This window comes from Narcine bancroftii, chromosome 4 (assembly GCF_036971445.1).
Source record: "Narcine bancroftii isolate sNarBan1 chromosome 4, sNarBan1.hap1, whole genome shotgun sequence".
Lineage (NCBI taxonomy): Eukaryota > Metazoa > Chordata > Chondrichthyes > Torpediniformes > Narcinidae > Narcine > Narcine bancroftii.
Genome location: NC_091472.1, coordinates 64,377,809 through 64,390,913, shown reverse-complemented (window position 1 = coordinate 64,390,913; position 13,105 = coordinate 64,377,809). Strand labels below are relative to the sequence as shown.

Here is a 13,105-nt window from a genome sequence, read left to right as displayed (position 1 = left end):
AAGTGAAGTCCATATAATTTATATGGAGTATAGTATAGCTGGTGCAAAAAATTATATTGTACTATTTGATATCTGACATTGAGATTCTAAACTAGTTTTATAGAAAACAGTTCATCAACCATTAATCTCCCACATTATGTCACCTGCCTCAATAAGATCACATCTCCTAATCTTCAGGATTATATTTGATCTCTTATTATATATTAAATGCCTTATTCCAAGAATTAATCCATGTTGCATTGAAAATAAGTCAGTTTTTCTGGATTCCACTGTCTTCGAGGTGCATAGTTGGATTCTCTTCCTTTCTCCTGCAGCTCTTCAACTGTCACCAATACTCACAACAAGATGTAGTATGACTGCAGTTTCGTTAAAATTTGCTGGTTGCAAGACTTTCCTGCTTAGTAAACATGTAGTCTTGTTTTGTGGCTTCATCAGGCTGACACTTCATTTTTAGGTATGTCTGATGCCAGTATTCTTCCCACTGAAGATGTATGTGCATGTGTGACACTATTTTTGATTGTTAAATGGATATATCTCTCCTTCAGACTTTTAATGTTGATATAAACATTATGTGACAGATTATAGATATGTTTTTGGGAGATAAGTTAGTATAGGTCACTTACAAACACGTTAAAACAGATTTTATTTAAAATATTGGTGCTCTGTTCATGCTGTTCAGGCTGGTGCCGAGCCTTTGCAAGAGCTTTGAAGAGTGCCCAAGTGACTTCACTAATGGATTGTTGTTTACAAAAAGGCAATACATGAAAGAACTCGTCGGAGCCACAGGCTATCTGGAGTGGAACTTGTTGCTGTTCTAAGATGGTCATGGTTTTGCAAGCAGAGAGAGAAAAACTGGCTTTTTCTCTGAGAGAGAGAGAGAGAGAGAGAGAGAGAGAGAGAGAGAAAGAGAGAGAGAGAAAGAGAGAGATAATTCAGTTCTGCAGTTTTACAGTCAGCATCATCAGCTGGGACTGGAACAGGACAAGCAGGCAAGATTATGGAAAACCCCATTTGGAAGATGGGTTGTGACTGCTTAGTTCAGCCTGGTCAAAGCTCTTGTGGTTCATGCAAGAGGAGAGGACTGGCTGCCTAATGTTTCACTTGAAATAAGAGAAACAAAAAGGAACTCTATGGTGACCTGAAAGAAAAAGGTTATCAACTGGAAAACCCTTATGGGGCAAGTTTCTTCAGCAAGACACTGAAGTGGCTAGTTACAAGGAATCAGTTGTGGGTGTCCAGCGAACAACAAATCTCTCTCTGAAAATCGACAAGAACCTTCCTGAGTAGTAACCATTTACCTTTCTAGCACCAAAGCCTGGTGAACTTCATAAATGTTAAATTCTGTGCACAGTATAAGAATTGCCTGCAACCAGTGAACTTGGAGAAATGAGAAGTGAGATTGGACTGTGAATCAAAGAACTTTTCTAAACTTACACATACATTACATACATCTGTACTGAGAATTAGAAGGGAGTTAAGTTAGGTTAGTTAATAGTGATAAGATAAAGTTTGATCCTGTTTTCATGTTTAAAGATAATTAAAAGCAACTTTTGCTTAAGTAACCATACATCTTGGTGAATATCTATTGCTGCTGGGTTTTGGGATCCTCTGGGCTCGAAACAAGTATCAATGGAAATAGTCAATGTTATTCTCCTATCTTGTAATATGGTATAATTTATAATGTCAAAGGCACAAAGATAAAATGCAATAAGACAATAGTTCATTTTATAACAATAATGATGAATTATCATGTTTTATTAAAAATAAACATGATCATGGAAGCAAGATAAGTACAGAGTTACTTGCACAGTTTCACTGGAGTTGAAATGGAAGTGGATAATCATTAGTGAATTATTATTGAAACTATCATTATTGAATTATCATTATTAAGGCTATTGGCAGGGATATGTGAATACTGGTATTTGTAATATTTTAAATCTTGCAAGATTTTTATTTTATTTTGTTGGGTGGGGTAAAAACTGTCAAGCGACTGAAAATCTTTACAAAGATCATTGAAAATTAGAATTGTTGAAGTTATAAACAAAACGAGCTACTAAATTTATAAAACTAAACAGGTCTGATCACTTACTTGTAAATAAGCTTTAATAAACATTACAGTGGGACACTCAACTGAATTAGAAATATTTTCAATGTATGTCAGGAAAAAGGGGGGGGGGTGAAAAGGCAAAAAAGAGAGGGACAAAAATCACTATAGACATACGAAAGACTGCAGATGTTGGTACCTGGAGCAAAAAACAATCTGCTGGAGGAACTTAGCAGGTAGAGCCGCACAATGCCTTGGGCTTTGACTCAAAATGCTGACCATTCTTTTTCACCCGCTGATGCTGTTTGACCTACTGAGTTCCTACAAGGAAACTACTGTGGTGCTTGACAAAACATGAAGTTACCATTGAAACTAAAAAAAAGGCCAAAAGTAAAGTTATTTTCATATACCTGTCATTAGGCAACCATTTGAATTTGTGTGTCAAGTATGTAATCAATTCTGGCAGAAAATTCCCAGAAAGAACACAAAATAGGAGCAGGAATAGATCCTCAGGTGTCTCAAGTTTGCTATGCCATTTAATATAATCATGGTTGAAATTATCACCACAAGTAAGAGAAAAAGTGCTGGCGTCAATTAGAGAATTGGCAAATACAATGCCTTATTTTGTACTCTCAAGCTCTCAAAGACCATTTGAAATTGTAGAAAATACAGAAAATGTAACCTGTTATACAGTTATACACTCAATTTGAATTTTTAACCCAGTCAGTGATTGAACAAATAGTTGATTGATAATAATAATTGAAGTTCCTACAATATTATAAAACTCAGAATATTTTTAGGATAGAGGGAAAAAAGAAACATGGGAAGAAAGAAAAAATAGAACAAATAGGAATTATGTAATGTTTTTGAAGATAGGTAATGATTTTGCAAGGTGATGATGAGTGCAAATATTAAAAAAAAATAAAATACACTAGTCAGTGAAAATAGTTTGGGTGATCCTTGGAACATTGATTCAAACTTTATGCATAATCAACATTTTTTTCACCAACCTAAACTGATGGTTAGCAAAATGAGCATCAAAACAGAATATGAAGACATCCAAAAATATTCTTCAACTTTTGTTATTGTCAAAATAAATAATCTTGCTATATTCATGGAGAAGTATTTGTGCGAGGAGTCACGTGATGGAGTAGTGGCCGGACGGTGAACTCCAGCCCTCTCCAGAAAAGTCGGGAAAAACAAGAAAAAATACAAAGGCACAGAAATACAAGTTAAAGAAAAGTGAGTATAAAGGTGGAAAGAAGATGGAGACAAAAGGAGAAAAATCAAAATCAACGGAAAGAAGAGAGGAAGAGAAGACAACGGAGGAAAAAGGTGAAGGCCTTACCTGTCCGAAGAAGCCCGCTGTGGAGAGAAGACCCCACTACCTCAGGTCGGTAGAAAGAGAACTACAACAATGGCTCACAGAGCCGAGTAAAAATGCGCAACCGCGCATGCGCGACTCCTCGCGCATGCGCGATGCGCATACAAAAAAACACACCGACGGGAGGGGGGACCAGCTGGGGAGTCGATCTCCACAGCCGGCAACGGCAGCTGCAGAACACCTGCAGCAAGAAGAGACCACAGAAGACAATAGAAACAAGAAAGAAGAGGAGGAAAGGGCAGCAAAGAAACAACAGATGGTCAACCTAGAGGAAGAAGAAGAGGAAGAGGAAGAGTACAGGGAAATAGAAGAAGAAAAGATAGGCAAGGTAAAGGAGGTACTTGCTCTTGTTAGAGGATACATGGAGTCATTTAAAGAATGGCAAACACAGGAATTCAATGATTTAAGAAGAAGAATAAACAACACAGAAAAGAAAATAAATAAAATGGATATGACCTTAACAGAAATGGGGAAAAAAATGGACAAGATGGAAGAACGGGCAATAGCAGCAGAAATGGAGGTAGAAGACTTAAAAAAGAAATTGGAGGAATCTAATAAAAAAACTAAAGAGACACAAGAATTACTAGCCCAAAAAATAGATATAATGGAAAATTATAACAGAAGAAATAACATAAAGATAGTGGGCCTCAAGGAAGATGTAGAAGGCAAGAATATGAGGGAGTTTATAAAAGAATGGATCCCTAAGGCCCTAGGATGTCCAGAACTACAGCAAGAAATGGAAATAGAAAAGGCACATAGAGCATTGGCCCCTAAACCACAACCACAACAAAAACCAAGATCTATTGTAGTAAAATTCCTAAGATATACTACAAGAGAAAAGGTACTGGAGAAGACAATGGAAAAAGTAAGAGAGGGCAACAAACCACTGGAGTATAAAGGGCAAAAAATCTTCATTTATCCAGATATAAGCTTTGAACTCCTAAAGAAGAGAAAAGAGTTCAATGCAGCAAAAGCGATTTTATGGAAGAAAGGATATAAATTTACACTGAAGCATCCTGCGGTATTGAAAATATTTATCCCAGGACAACAAAACAGACTATTCTCGGATCCAGAAGAAGCACGAAAATTTGCAGAACAATTACAAAAATAGACTGAGGGATGAAGACGGGTAATGAGAGCAAAAATTATCACGATTGATATGTATGTGGGTAAAGACAAAAATAGACTGAGGGATGAAGACGGGTAAGGAGGGTAAAAATGACCACGATTGATATGTATGCGGGTAAAGAGGTATAAGAGTGAATAGAGACAATGGGCATATGTGAAAATATCTGTAATTAGAGGAAAACATAGAAAGTATAGACAAGAATTAACAAGGGAAGGTAATGGAATAGAGAGAATAAGGAGGGAACTAAAAGAGTGACCTTTGTGACATATAAAAAACGAAATCTTTTCTGGGGGGGGCTGGGTGGGGGGAAAAGAGCGGTCACTGCAAAATCAGTTGACGCTTGCGAGTGGATTCGCAAATCCAAATGGAGAGGGGAGATGTGGTTGTCCGACAAGGGATAAAGGGCAACTCAGGAGGGGAAGGGGAGATTGGGGACAAAGAAGATAGAAATAGGAGAATAAGGAAAATGTTGGATGTTGTAGGAATGTTGTCTGGTAAAGAGTTGAAAATAAGAAAACAGAAATGGAAAAGGAGGAAAGGTAATGATGGAAAAACGGAAAGAGAAGATAAACAAAATATAAAATGGCTACGCTGAACTATATGACTCTAAATATTAATGGAATACATAACCAAATTAAAAGGAAGAAACTACTAAATTTACTGAAAAAGGAAAAAATAGATATAGCATTTGTCCAAGAAACACATTTAACTGAATCGGAGCACAAGAAATTAAAGAGAGATTGGGTAGGACATGTAACAGCAGCATCGTATAATTCAAAAGCAAGAGGAGTGGCTATATTAATTAGCAAAAATGTGCCATTTAAAATAGAAGAGGAAATAATAGATCCAGCAGGGAGATATGTTATGATAAAATGTCAGATATATTCAGAGCTTTGGAATCTACTTAATATATATTCACCTAACGAAGAAGATCAAAAGTTTATGCAAGATATCTTTTTGAAGGTAGCTAATACGCAAGGGAACATACTAATAGGAGGGGATTTCAATCTGAATTTGGATCCAAATATGGATAAAACGGGGAAAAAAATTAACAGGAAGAACAAAGTAACCAAATTTATAAATAAATCAATGCAAGAAATGAAACTTGTGGACATATGGAGGAAACAAAACCCAAAAGAAAAGGAATACTCATACTACTCGACTAGACATAAAACATACTCAAGGATAGACCTATTCCTGTTATCAGCCCACATACAAGGGAGAGTTAGGAAAACGGAATATAAAGCTAGACTATTATCGGACCACTCACCCCTGTTATTGGCAATAGAGCTAGAAGACATCCCTCCAAGAATGTATAGATGGAGATTAAACCCCATGCTACTTAAAAGACAGGATTTTAGAGAATTTATTGAAAAACAATTAAAAATGTACTTTGAAGTAAATACAGAATCAGTGGAAGATAAGTTTATACTATGGGACGCAATGAAAGCATTCATTAGAGGGCAAATAATAAGTTATGCAACCAAGATGAAGAAGGACTATAATCAGGAAACAGAGCAGTTGGAAAGGGAAATAATAAACATAGAAAAAAAATTAGCAATAAAGGAAGATACAACCAAAAGAAGAGAATTGGCGGATAAAAAAATAAAATATGAAACATTACAAACATATAAGGTGGAGAAGAATATAATGAAGACAAAACAGAAATATTATGAACTAGGGGAAAAAACACACAAAATCCTAGCATGGCAGCTTAAGACAGAGCAAACTAAGAAAATGGTCTTGGCAACAAGGAAAAAAGACAAACAAATTACATATAATCCAAAAGAAATTAAGGAAAACTTTAGAGAATTCTATGAACAATTATACCGAACCGAAAACGAAGGGAAAGAAGGGAAAATAGATGAATTTTTGACTAAAATTGAACTACCAAAACTACAAATAGAGGAACAAAATAAATTAACAGAACCATTTGGAACAGTAGAAATACAAGAGATAATAAAGAATTTACCAAATAATAAGACACCAGGAGAGGATGGACTCCCAATAGAATTCTACAAAACATTTAAAGACCTAATAATACCGCCCCTCCTGGATGTAATCAACCAGATTGATGAGACACAAAACTTACCAGATTCATGTAAAACAGCAATAATTACAGTGATACTAAAACAAGGGAAAGATCCACTCTCACCAGCGTCATATAGACCAATATCTTTGCTAAACACAGATTATAAGATAATAGCTAAACTATTAGCGAACAGATTAGCAGAACAGGTACCGAAAATGGTAAATTTAGACCAAACTGGATTTATCAAAAAAAGACGCACAACAGACAATATTTGTAAATTTATTAACTTAATTCATGCAGTAGAAGGAAATAAAGCACCGGCAGTAGCAGTTGCTTTAGACGCAGAGAAGGCCTTCGACAGAGTAGAATGGAATTACTTGTTCAAAGTATTGCAAAAATTCAGTTTACCAGAGAAGTATATTAATTGGATTAAAGCATTATATAAGGGACCGTTAGCGAAAGTGACAGTAAATGGACATGTATCAAAGCAATTTAACTTAAGCAGGTCAACGCGGCAGGGATGCCCACTATCACCATTATTGTTTGCGCTAGCTATAGAACCACTAGCAGAATCGATAAGAAGAGATAATAATATAAAAGGAATAAAAATAAAAGACAGGGAATATAAAATCAGTCTGTTTGCGGATGATGTGATAGTGTACTTAACAGAACCAGAACTAGCAATAAAAGAACTATATAAGAAATTGAAGGAATATGGAGAAGTGTCGGGATACAAGATAAACGTAAATAAAAGTGAAGCAATGCCTATGAATAACGCGGATTTCTCAAAATTTAAGGAGGAATCCCCATTCAGATGGCAAACGCAGGCAATAAGATACCTAGGTGTGCAAATAAACAAAAATCTAGGCCAATTATATAAACTCAATTACAATCCACTAATGAAAAAATTACAGGACGATTTAGAGCATTGGAAAGAGCTACCACTAACACTGATAGGAAGGATAAACTGTATTAAAATGAACATTTTTCCAAGGATACTATACTTATTTCAGGCATTGCCAATACAACTGACAGAAAAATTCTTCAAAGAGTTAAAGAAAATAATAAGGAGATTTTTATGGAGAGGGGGGAAACCAAGGATAGCACTAGACAAATTAACAGAATGGTATAAACAAGGAGGCTTACAATTGCCAAACTTCAAAAATTATTATAGAGCCGCACAATTAAGGTACCTATCAGATTTTTATCAAACAAGGGAAAAACCAGACTGGACGAGACTAGAATTAGATAAAATAGGGGAAAAGATACCTGAACACATATTATATAAATGGGACGAAAAATTGGTACAACATAGAACTTCTCCAGTATTACACCACCTCCTCAATATATGGAAGAAGATTCATGTAGAAAGAAATAAAATAAATTACCAAATACCAAAACTAATATTGACGCAAAATAAGCTACTCCCTTTTACAATAGACAACCTTGCCTTTAGAAAATGGGAAAAAAAAGGGATTAAAAGAATAGAAAATTGTTTTTCAGGAAGTAGATTCTTATCCTTTGAACAAATGAGAGATAAGTACAATATAACGGGAGATACAGCGCTGGCATATTACCAACTGAGATCCTACTTGAAAGATAAATTAGGAAGCAACTTGAGTTTACCAGAGGGAAGTAACCTTGAATATGTGATTACAGATACAATGTTAATCAAAAGATTTATAAAAAATATGTATATTAAACTGCAAGAAAAGGAAAATGAGGAAACAAATGGTAAAACTAAACAAAAATGGGAACAAGATTTAAATATAAAGATAAAAAAGGAAACATGGGAGAAGTTATGCTCTGGAACGATGAGAAATACAATAAATACGAGGCTGCGTATGATACAATATAATTGGTTACAAAGACTATACATTACACCGCAAAAGTTAAATAAATGGGACCCAACAGTATCGGATAGATGTTTTCGATGTAAAAAAGAAAGGGGAACAACAATTCATGCAATCTGGACATGTGAGAGAGTAGAAAAATTTTGGGATGATCTCAATCAGATATTAAATAAAATAACAGAAAACAATATACCAAAGAATCCAGAGATCTTTCTCCTAAGTAACATAAAAAATAAAGAATTTGGAATTGACTTGGAGGATGCACAAAAAAGATTTGTTAAGATAGCCCTAGCTGTAGCAAAAAAATGTATTATGTCAACCTGGAAATTGGAAGATAATTTGAAAATACAACAATGGTATATAGAAATGAATAAATGTATTCCATTAGAAAAAATAACATATAGTTTAAGAAATAATATTGAAATATTCGAACAAGTATGGGAGCCTTACATTAAATACAATAGCGAAAACCTACCGGGAACAAACATTACCTAAGTTGATGGAAGGAGAAGATAAGAAAAGAATGGACTCAGTAGAATTTCTGGTGTATTTTTGTTGAATGACAACATTGTCTAACTGAATTAATGCAACCTAGATTGTATAACTAAAATGGATGAGAGGGGGGGGGGGGATGGGGGGGTGGCTTGGGAGGAGGGAGGGGGGAGGGAGAAAAAGTCACTGTAAATGTGTGGAAAAGAAAAAGTGTATATCATGGCTATTGTGATTTATGGTGTGAAAAATAAAAAATTTAAAAAAAAAAAAAAAAAAAAAGTATTTGTGCATTATTAAAAGCTGGATTTTAGAAATAATTTAAATACATATGATAATTTACAAATTTGGAACATAAAACTTTAATACTTCATAAGATCACTATCACTCAAAGAAATTTTCACTCACAAAATATGAGATAGTAAAATATCTCTGCTGATTTTTAACTCAGCATTAAAATATAATATACTCCACAAGTAGTGAATTTCATACCTCTGTACTTCTAATTGTTTGTCTTCGCCCCCTTGGTGCTTCAAAAAATAGATGTTCTTTGGCACCCGAGTTAATTTGCAATAACTTCCCTGTATGAGACCAGAAATATTTCATCAGCTACATATTACATGCTCCAATAATATTAGTACTCCAAAGAAAAAAAACATTCATGATCTCTTTATCTCAACTTAAAGGGGACCTGTCTGAAAAAAGTTGTTTAGGTAGTGCTGTTTTTAAATTAGAAACTAATTTTGCTCAGCGCCAGGCGATGCTCAAGGTAACTCTTTGTCTTAAGGCAGACAAATGTTGAAGTATATCATCCAAATTACATTTTTATGTATTATTATTATATGAAAATAATAGCAACCTTTGAGGAACCTTTGAACCTTTAAAAAAAATTCCCTGGGTCCACAGATCCTCTCCTACAATCACGTCTTCATACCTACTCCCAATTAAATATCCTGAGTGGCTTTGCAACCACAAACCTTTCTCTTCAGTATTTGATCGTGACCATTAGTTTCTTCATTAGCAATCAATCTTCATCCATCCCTTTCCCTGATGGCCCAGTATTTAGGCTTCTGTTCTCAAAATCCTTGATTGTGTGTGTGTGTACCTCTCTTTCCTGGACCTCTCATTCTCTTTGCAACTTGTGAATCATCCCTACTATCTACCTATATATATATATATATAGGTATATATATATATATATATATATGTGTGTGTATATATATATATATATATATATACACACACACACACACACACACACATGCCATTGTCAAGCATGGAGAACAAGATTTTGATTGCATTAATTTTGTAAAGCTAATCCCAAAGGACACAAGCCTTTTGGTTTGGAAAGCCTTCAAGCAAAAAATTTACCAGCATACTGATTATTATCCACAAAATGTGCATTGTTGGGCAGCGAACAATTACTTGGTCAGTGTTTTTGCATTTAATGAAAATTTTGAAGAGAGTTCATCATGTACATAAATATAATTTATAGATGTAATGAAAACGTTACTTGCTCCAACTTCCCAGGTACAATTTAAGTATACTTAACCCATAAGACACAACGAAGAGAAACAAAGAGATAATAAATATAAAAAGAGAAAAAGAAATATTTACTGTTGGCCAGTCGTGCAAAAAATATGCTGTATCGGAAGTGCAGACAGATCTTTGGTGGTCTTGGAATTGTGGGAGGTTCAAGTGGAACTTGTTAGAAAAGGAAACTGTTCTTGAAGCTTGAAGTGCCAGACTTCAAGTTTCTAAATCTTATGTGATGGTAATGCATAAATAGAATTTGTAATTTAAATTTTTAGACTTCAAAAGATACATTGGAAAAAAATGAAATTATTTACATAATTGTTTTCTTACCTCTTGCATCCCAGTCTATATGAGTAATGTAACTGGAAGCTCCTTTACATATTCCAACTCTTTTACTTGACAGTACATTGTAAATATCTACAAAGTTGTCATGGGAAGCCACTGCTAGGTATTTCCCTGCATCTAGGAGCATGATAAAAAGAACCTTTAAAAGAAATATTGATGCTCTTTCTTACACACTCCCCAGCCCACACAAACACATTTTCTTTATAATCAATAAAAATTTATAAAGACTTCATTGACTTGATTTGATTCAAAATATAGTGAACTAAATTGCTGATGTCACCAAGATGAAGTAATAAAAGCAAAGCACACACAAAGATGGATGGGATAAAAATGTTATTTGTCATTTAACCAAAATGCATTACTAGTATAATATAATACAATTGGCATAAGAAGTAATATATAAAAGTGCTGGAGAAACTCAGTAGGTCATCAGAATCCATAGGAAGCGAAGGGATATAACTAACATTTCAGGTCTGAGCCCTTTGTCAAAGTATGAGGAAAGAGCAGGAATGCGCATGAATGAAAAGATAAGATGCGCCTGAATGAAAAGATGCGGGATGGAGAGGGGGATAAATGGGCAGGGGGAGGTGCACAGGCCAACAGGCAAGAGGACATAGGTGGATATGAGTGGGAGGGCAGAAGGAAAAAAAGCTGAGAAGGTAAGCTCTCTGAATGAAGTGGGTAGGAGAAGTTGATGTTAATGCCACCAGTTGGAGAGTGCCTAGACAAAATTTTAGGTATTGTTCCTCTAATTTGCAGTAGCCTCAGTTTGACAGTGCAGATGTCAAGACAGACACATGCTTTTTACACTGCCCTTTCATTCTGGGACATTTTCTCCAGAGTGGCTGCTGTGTAAAAATAACCAAGATGGAACATGGGGTTGGGGTGGGGGGTCATTCGAGTCCTGTCTTTTTTCTGCAAAGGGTCCTAGTAAAATTCCCAGAACATCTGCAGTGCAAAAGGTGATTCTAGCATCAATTCAGGTCATGTGTATTGTCACTTTAATTTCAACCTGGCATATAAACCGGAGGAAAGATTTTGAGCCATTTTTTGGGAAAAACAAGTGGGTCTAACATGCTGTCAAATATGGTATGCCATACATGACTCTAGACAGAGGCACTGTTGAGTTACACATTCCACTCCTTTTGTTCGCGGAATGCCAGCTTTCTGTTAAAAAGACACTGACCCAGAAAAATGCTGGCTTTGTTCGTTTCATTGTGAATGACCAAAGCCAGTATATTGGCAGGTCTTCATTACTGAAATATTGTGGGATTTCTGTGTACAAATCATATTTGTTTGCAGTGCATTGTTCAAGGGCATTGTTTGCATAAATTATCATAACAAATGCTCACAAAGGTGATTGAAGCTCTTTCCTTCAAGTTATACAGTAAATGGATTGAATTGAAATGATAAATCTATGAACAGGGACAAAATAGAGTGCTTTACTTAATATCTAAGGGAATCAAAACTGGACTCTACATTCTATGAACAATCGCCATTCTCCTCTTTCAAAGTAGAATAATGAATGCTCTTCATTTTTTCACTTAAGCCAAAACAATGGGTGGGAGGCCACTGAGAGCCAAGAGTCCTTGACAAGATTAGCACTGCAAGTCTAAAGGAAGTCATCCTGCCCCTTGTGTGCCATTGAGGTGTATACCACCTCACAGGCAGCAACCGTGTGAAATCTTCCAGGTTAGTTCATCAGTGTTTCCTTGTGATTACTATACCCATTATAATGACTGGGACAAACACTTTCTTTCTTTATTTGCCCTTGTGCTCCACAGGTTTAAATTTGTAATCAAACAATTCATATGTAATTAAAGTGCACATTCCAGATTTTATTAAAGGTAATTTGTATACATTTTAGTTTAGAAATTACAGCATGTTTTATTCATAGTCCTCTCATTTCAGGGCACCATAAGGTTTAGTACATTTGGCTTCACAGATGTTTGTGAGTCCTTAGATATGTTTAATTGCTTCATTGGTGCAGGATTAAGATAACTTGGCTTGCTTCACCTTTGGAGTCTGTAGTTGTCACTTTTTGACACGAGGACCAGAGTTGTGCCAACGAAAGTCAAAGATGCCATTATGAGGCTGAAAAACAAGAATACAACAGTAAGAAACATTGCTTAAACCTTAGGATTAACAAAATCAACTGTTTGGAACATCATTAAGAAGAAAAAGTATACTGGTGAGCTCAGTAATTGCAAAGGGACTGGTATTCCAAGGAAGACCTCCACGGCTGATGACAGAAAAATTCCCAAACTTATGTCCGACAGATCAGTAAAACTCT

The 13,105-nt window shown here is 35.3% G+C and overlaps 1 protein-coding gene across 9 annotated transcripts in view; it reads right to left on the bottom strand.

Moving 5' to 3' along the window:
- The window catches only part of LOC138760632 (echinoderm microtubule-associated protein-like 6), a 371,242-nt gene that overhangs the window by 100,935 nt on the left and 257,202 nt on the right, over positions 1–13,105 (bottom strand). For 6 of the 9 annotated variants that reach the window (XR_011355764.1, XM_069931442.1, XM_069931441.1 and 3 more), the window contains 2 exons: positions 10,798–10,929; positions 9,424–9,512 (listed from right to left, as the gene is read on the bottom strand). Coding sequence is in view for 7 of the 9 variants with exons in the window: in XM_069931442.1 (XP_069787543.1) it covers positions 9,424–9,512; positions 10,798–10,929 (221 nt within the window). In the remaining 2 variants the exon portion in view is untranslated. Of the gene's footprint in view, positions 1–9,423; positions 9,513–10,797; positions 10,930–12,642; positions 12,907–13,105 lie in introns of those variants that run through there. The other 3 variants (XM_069931444.1, XM_069931445.1, XR_011355765.1) reach the window with 2 other exon arrangements.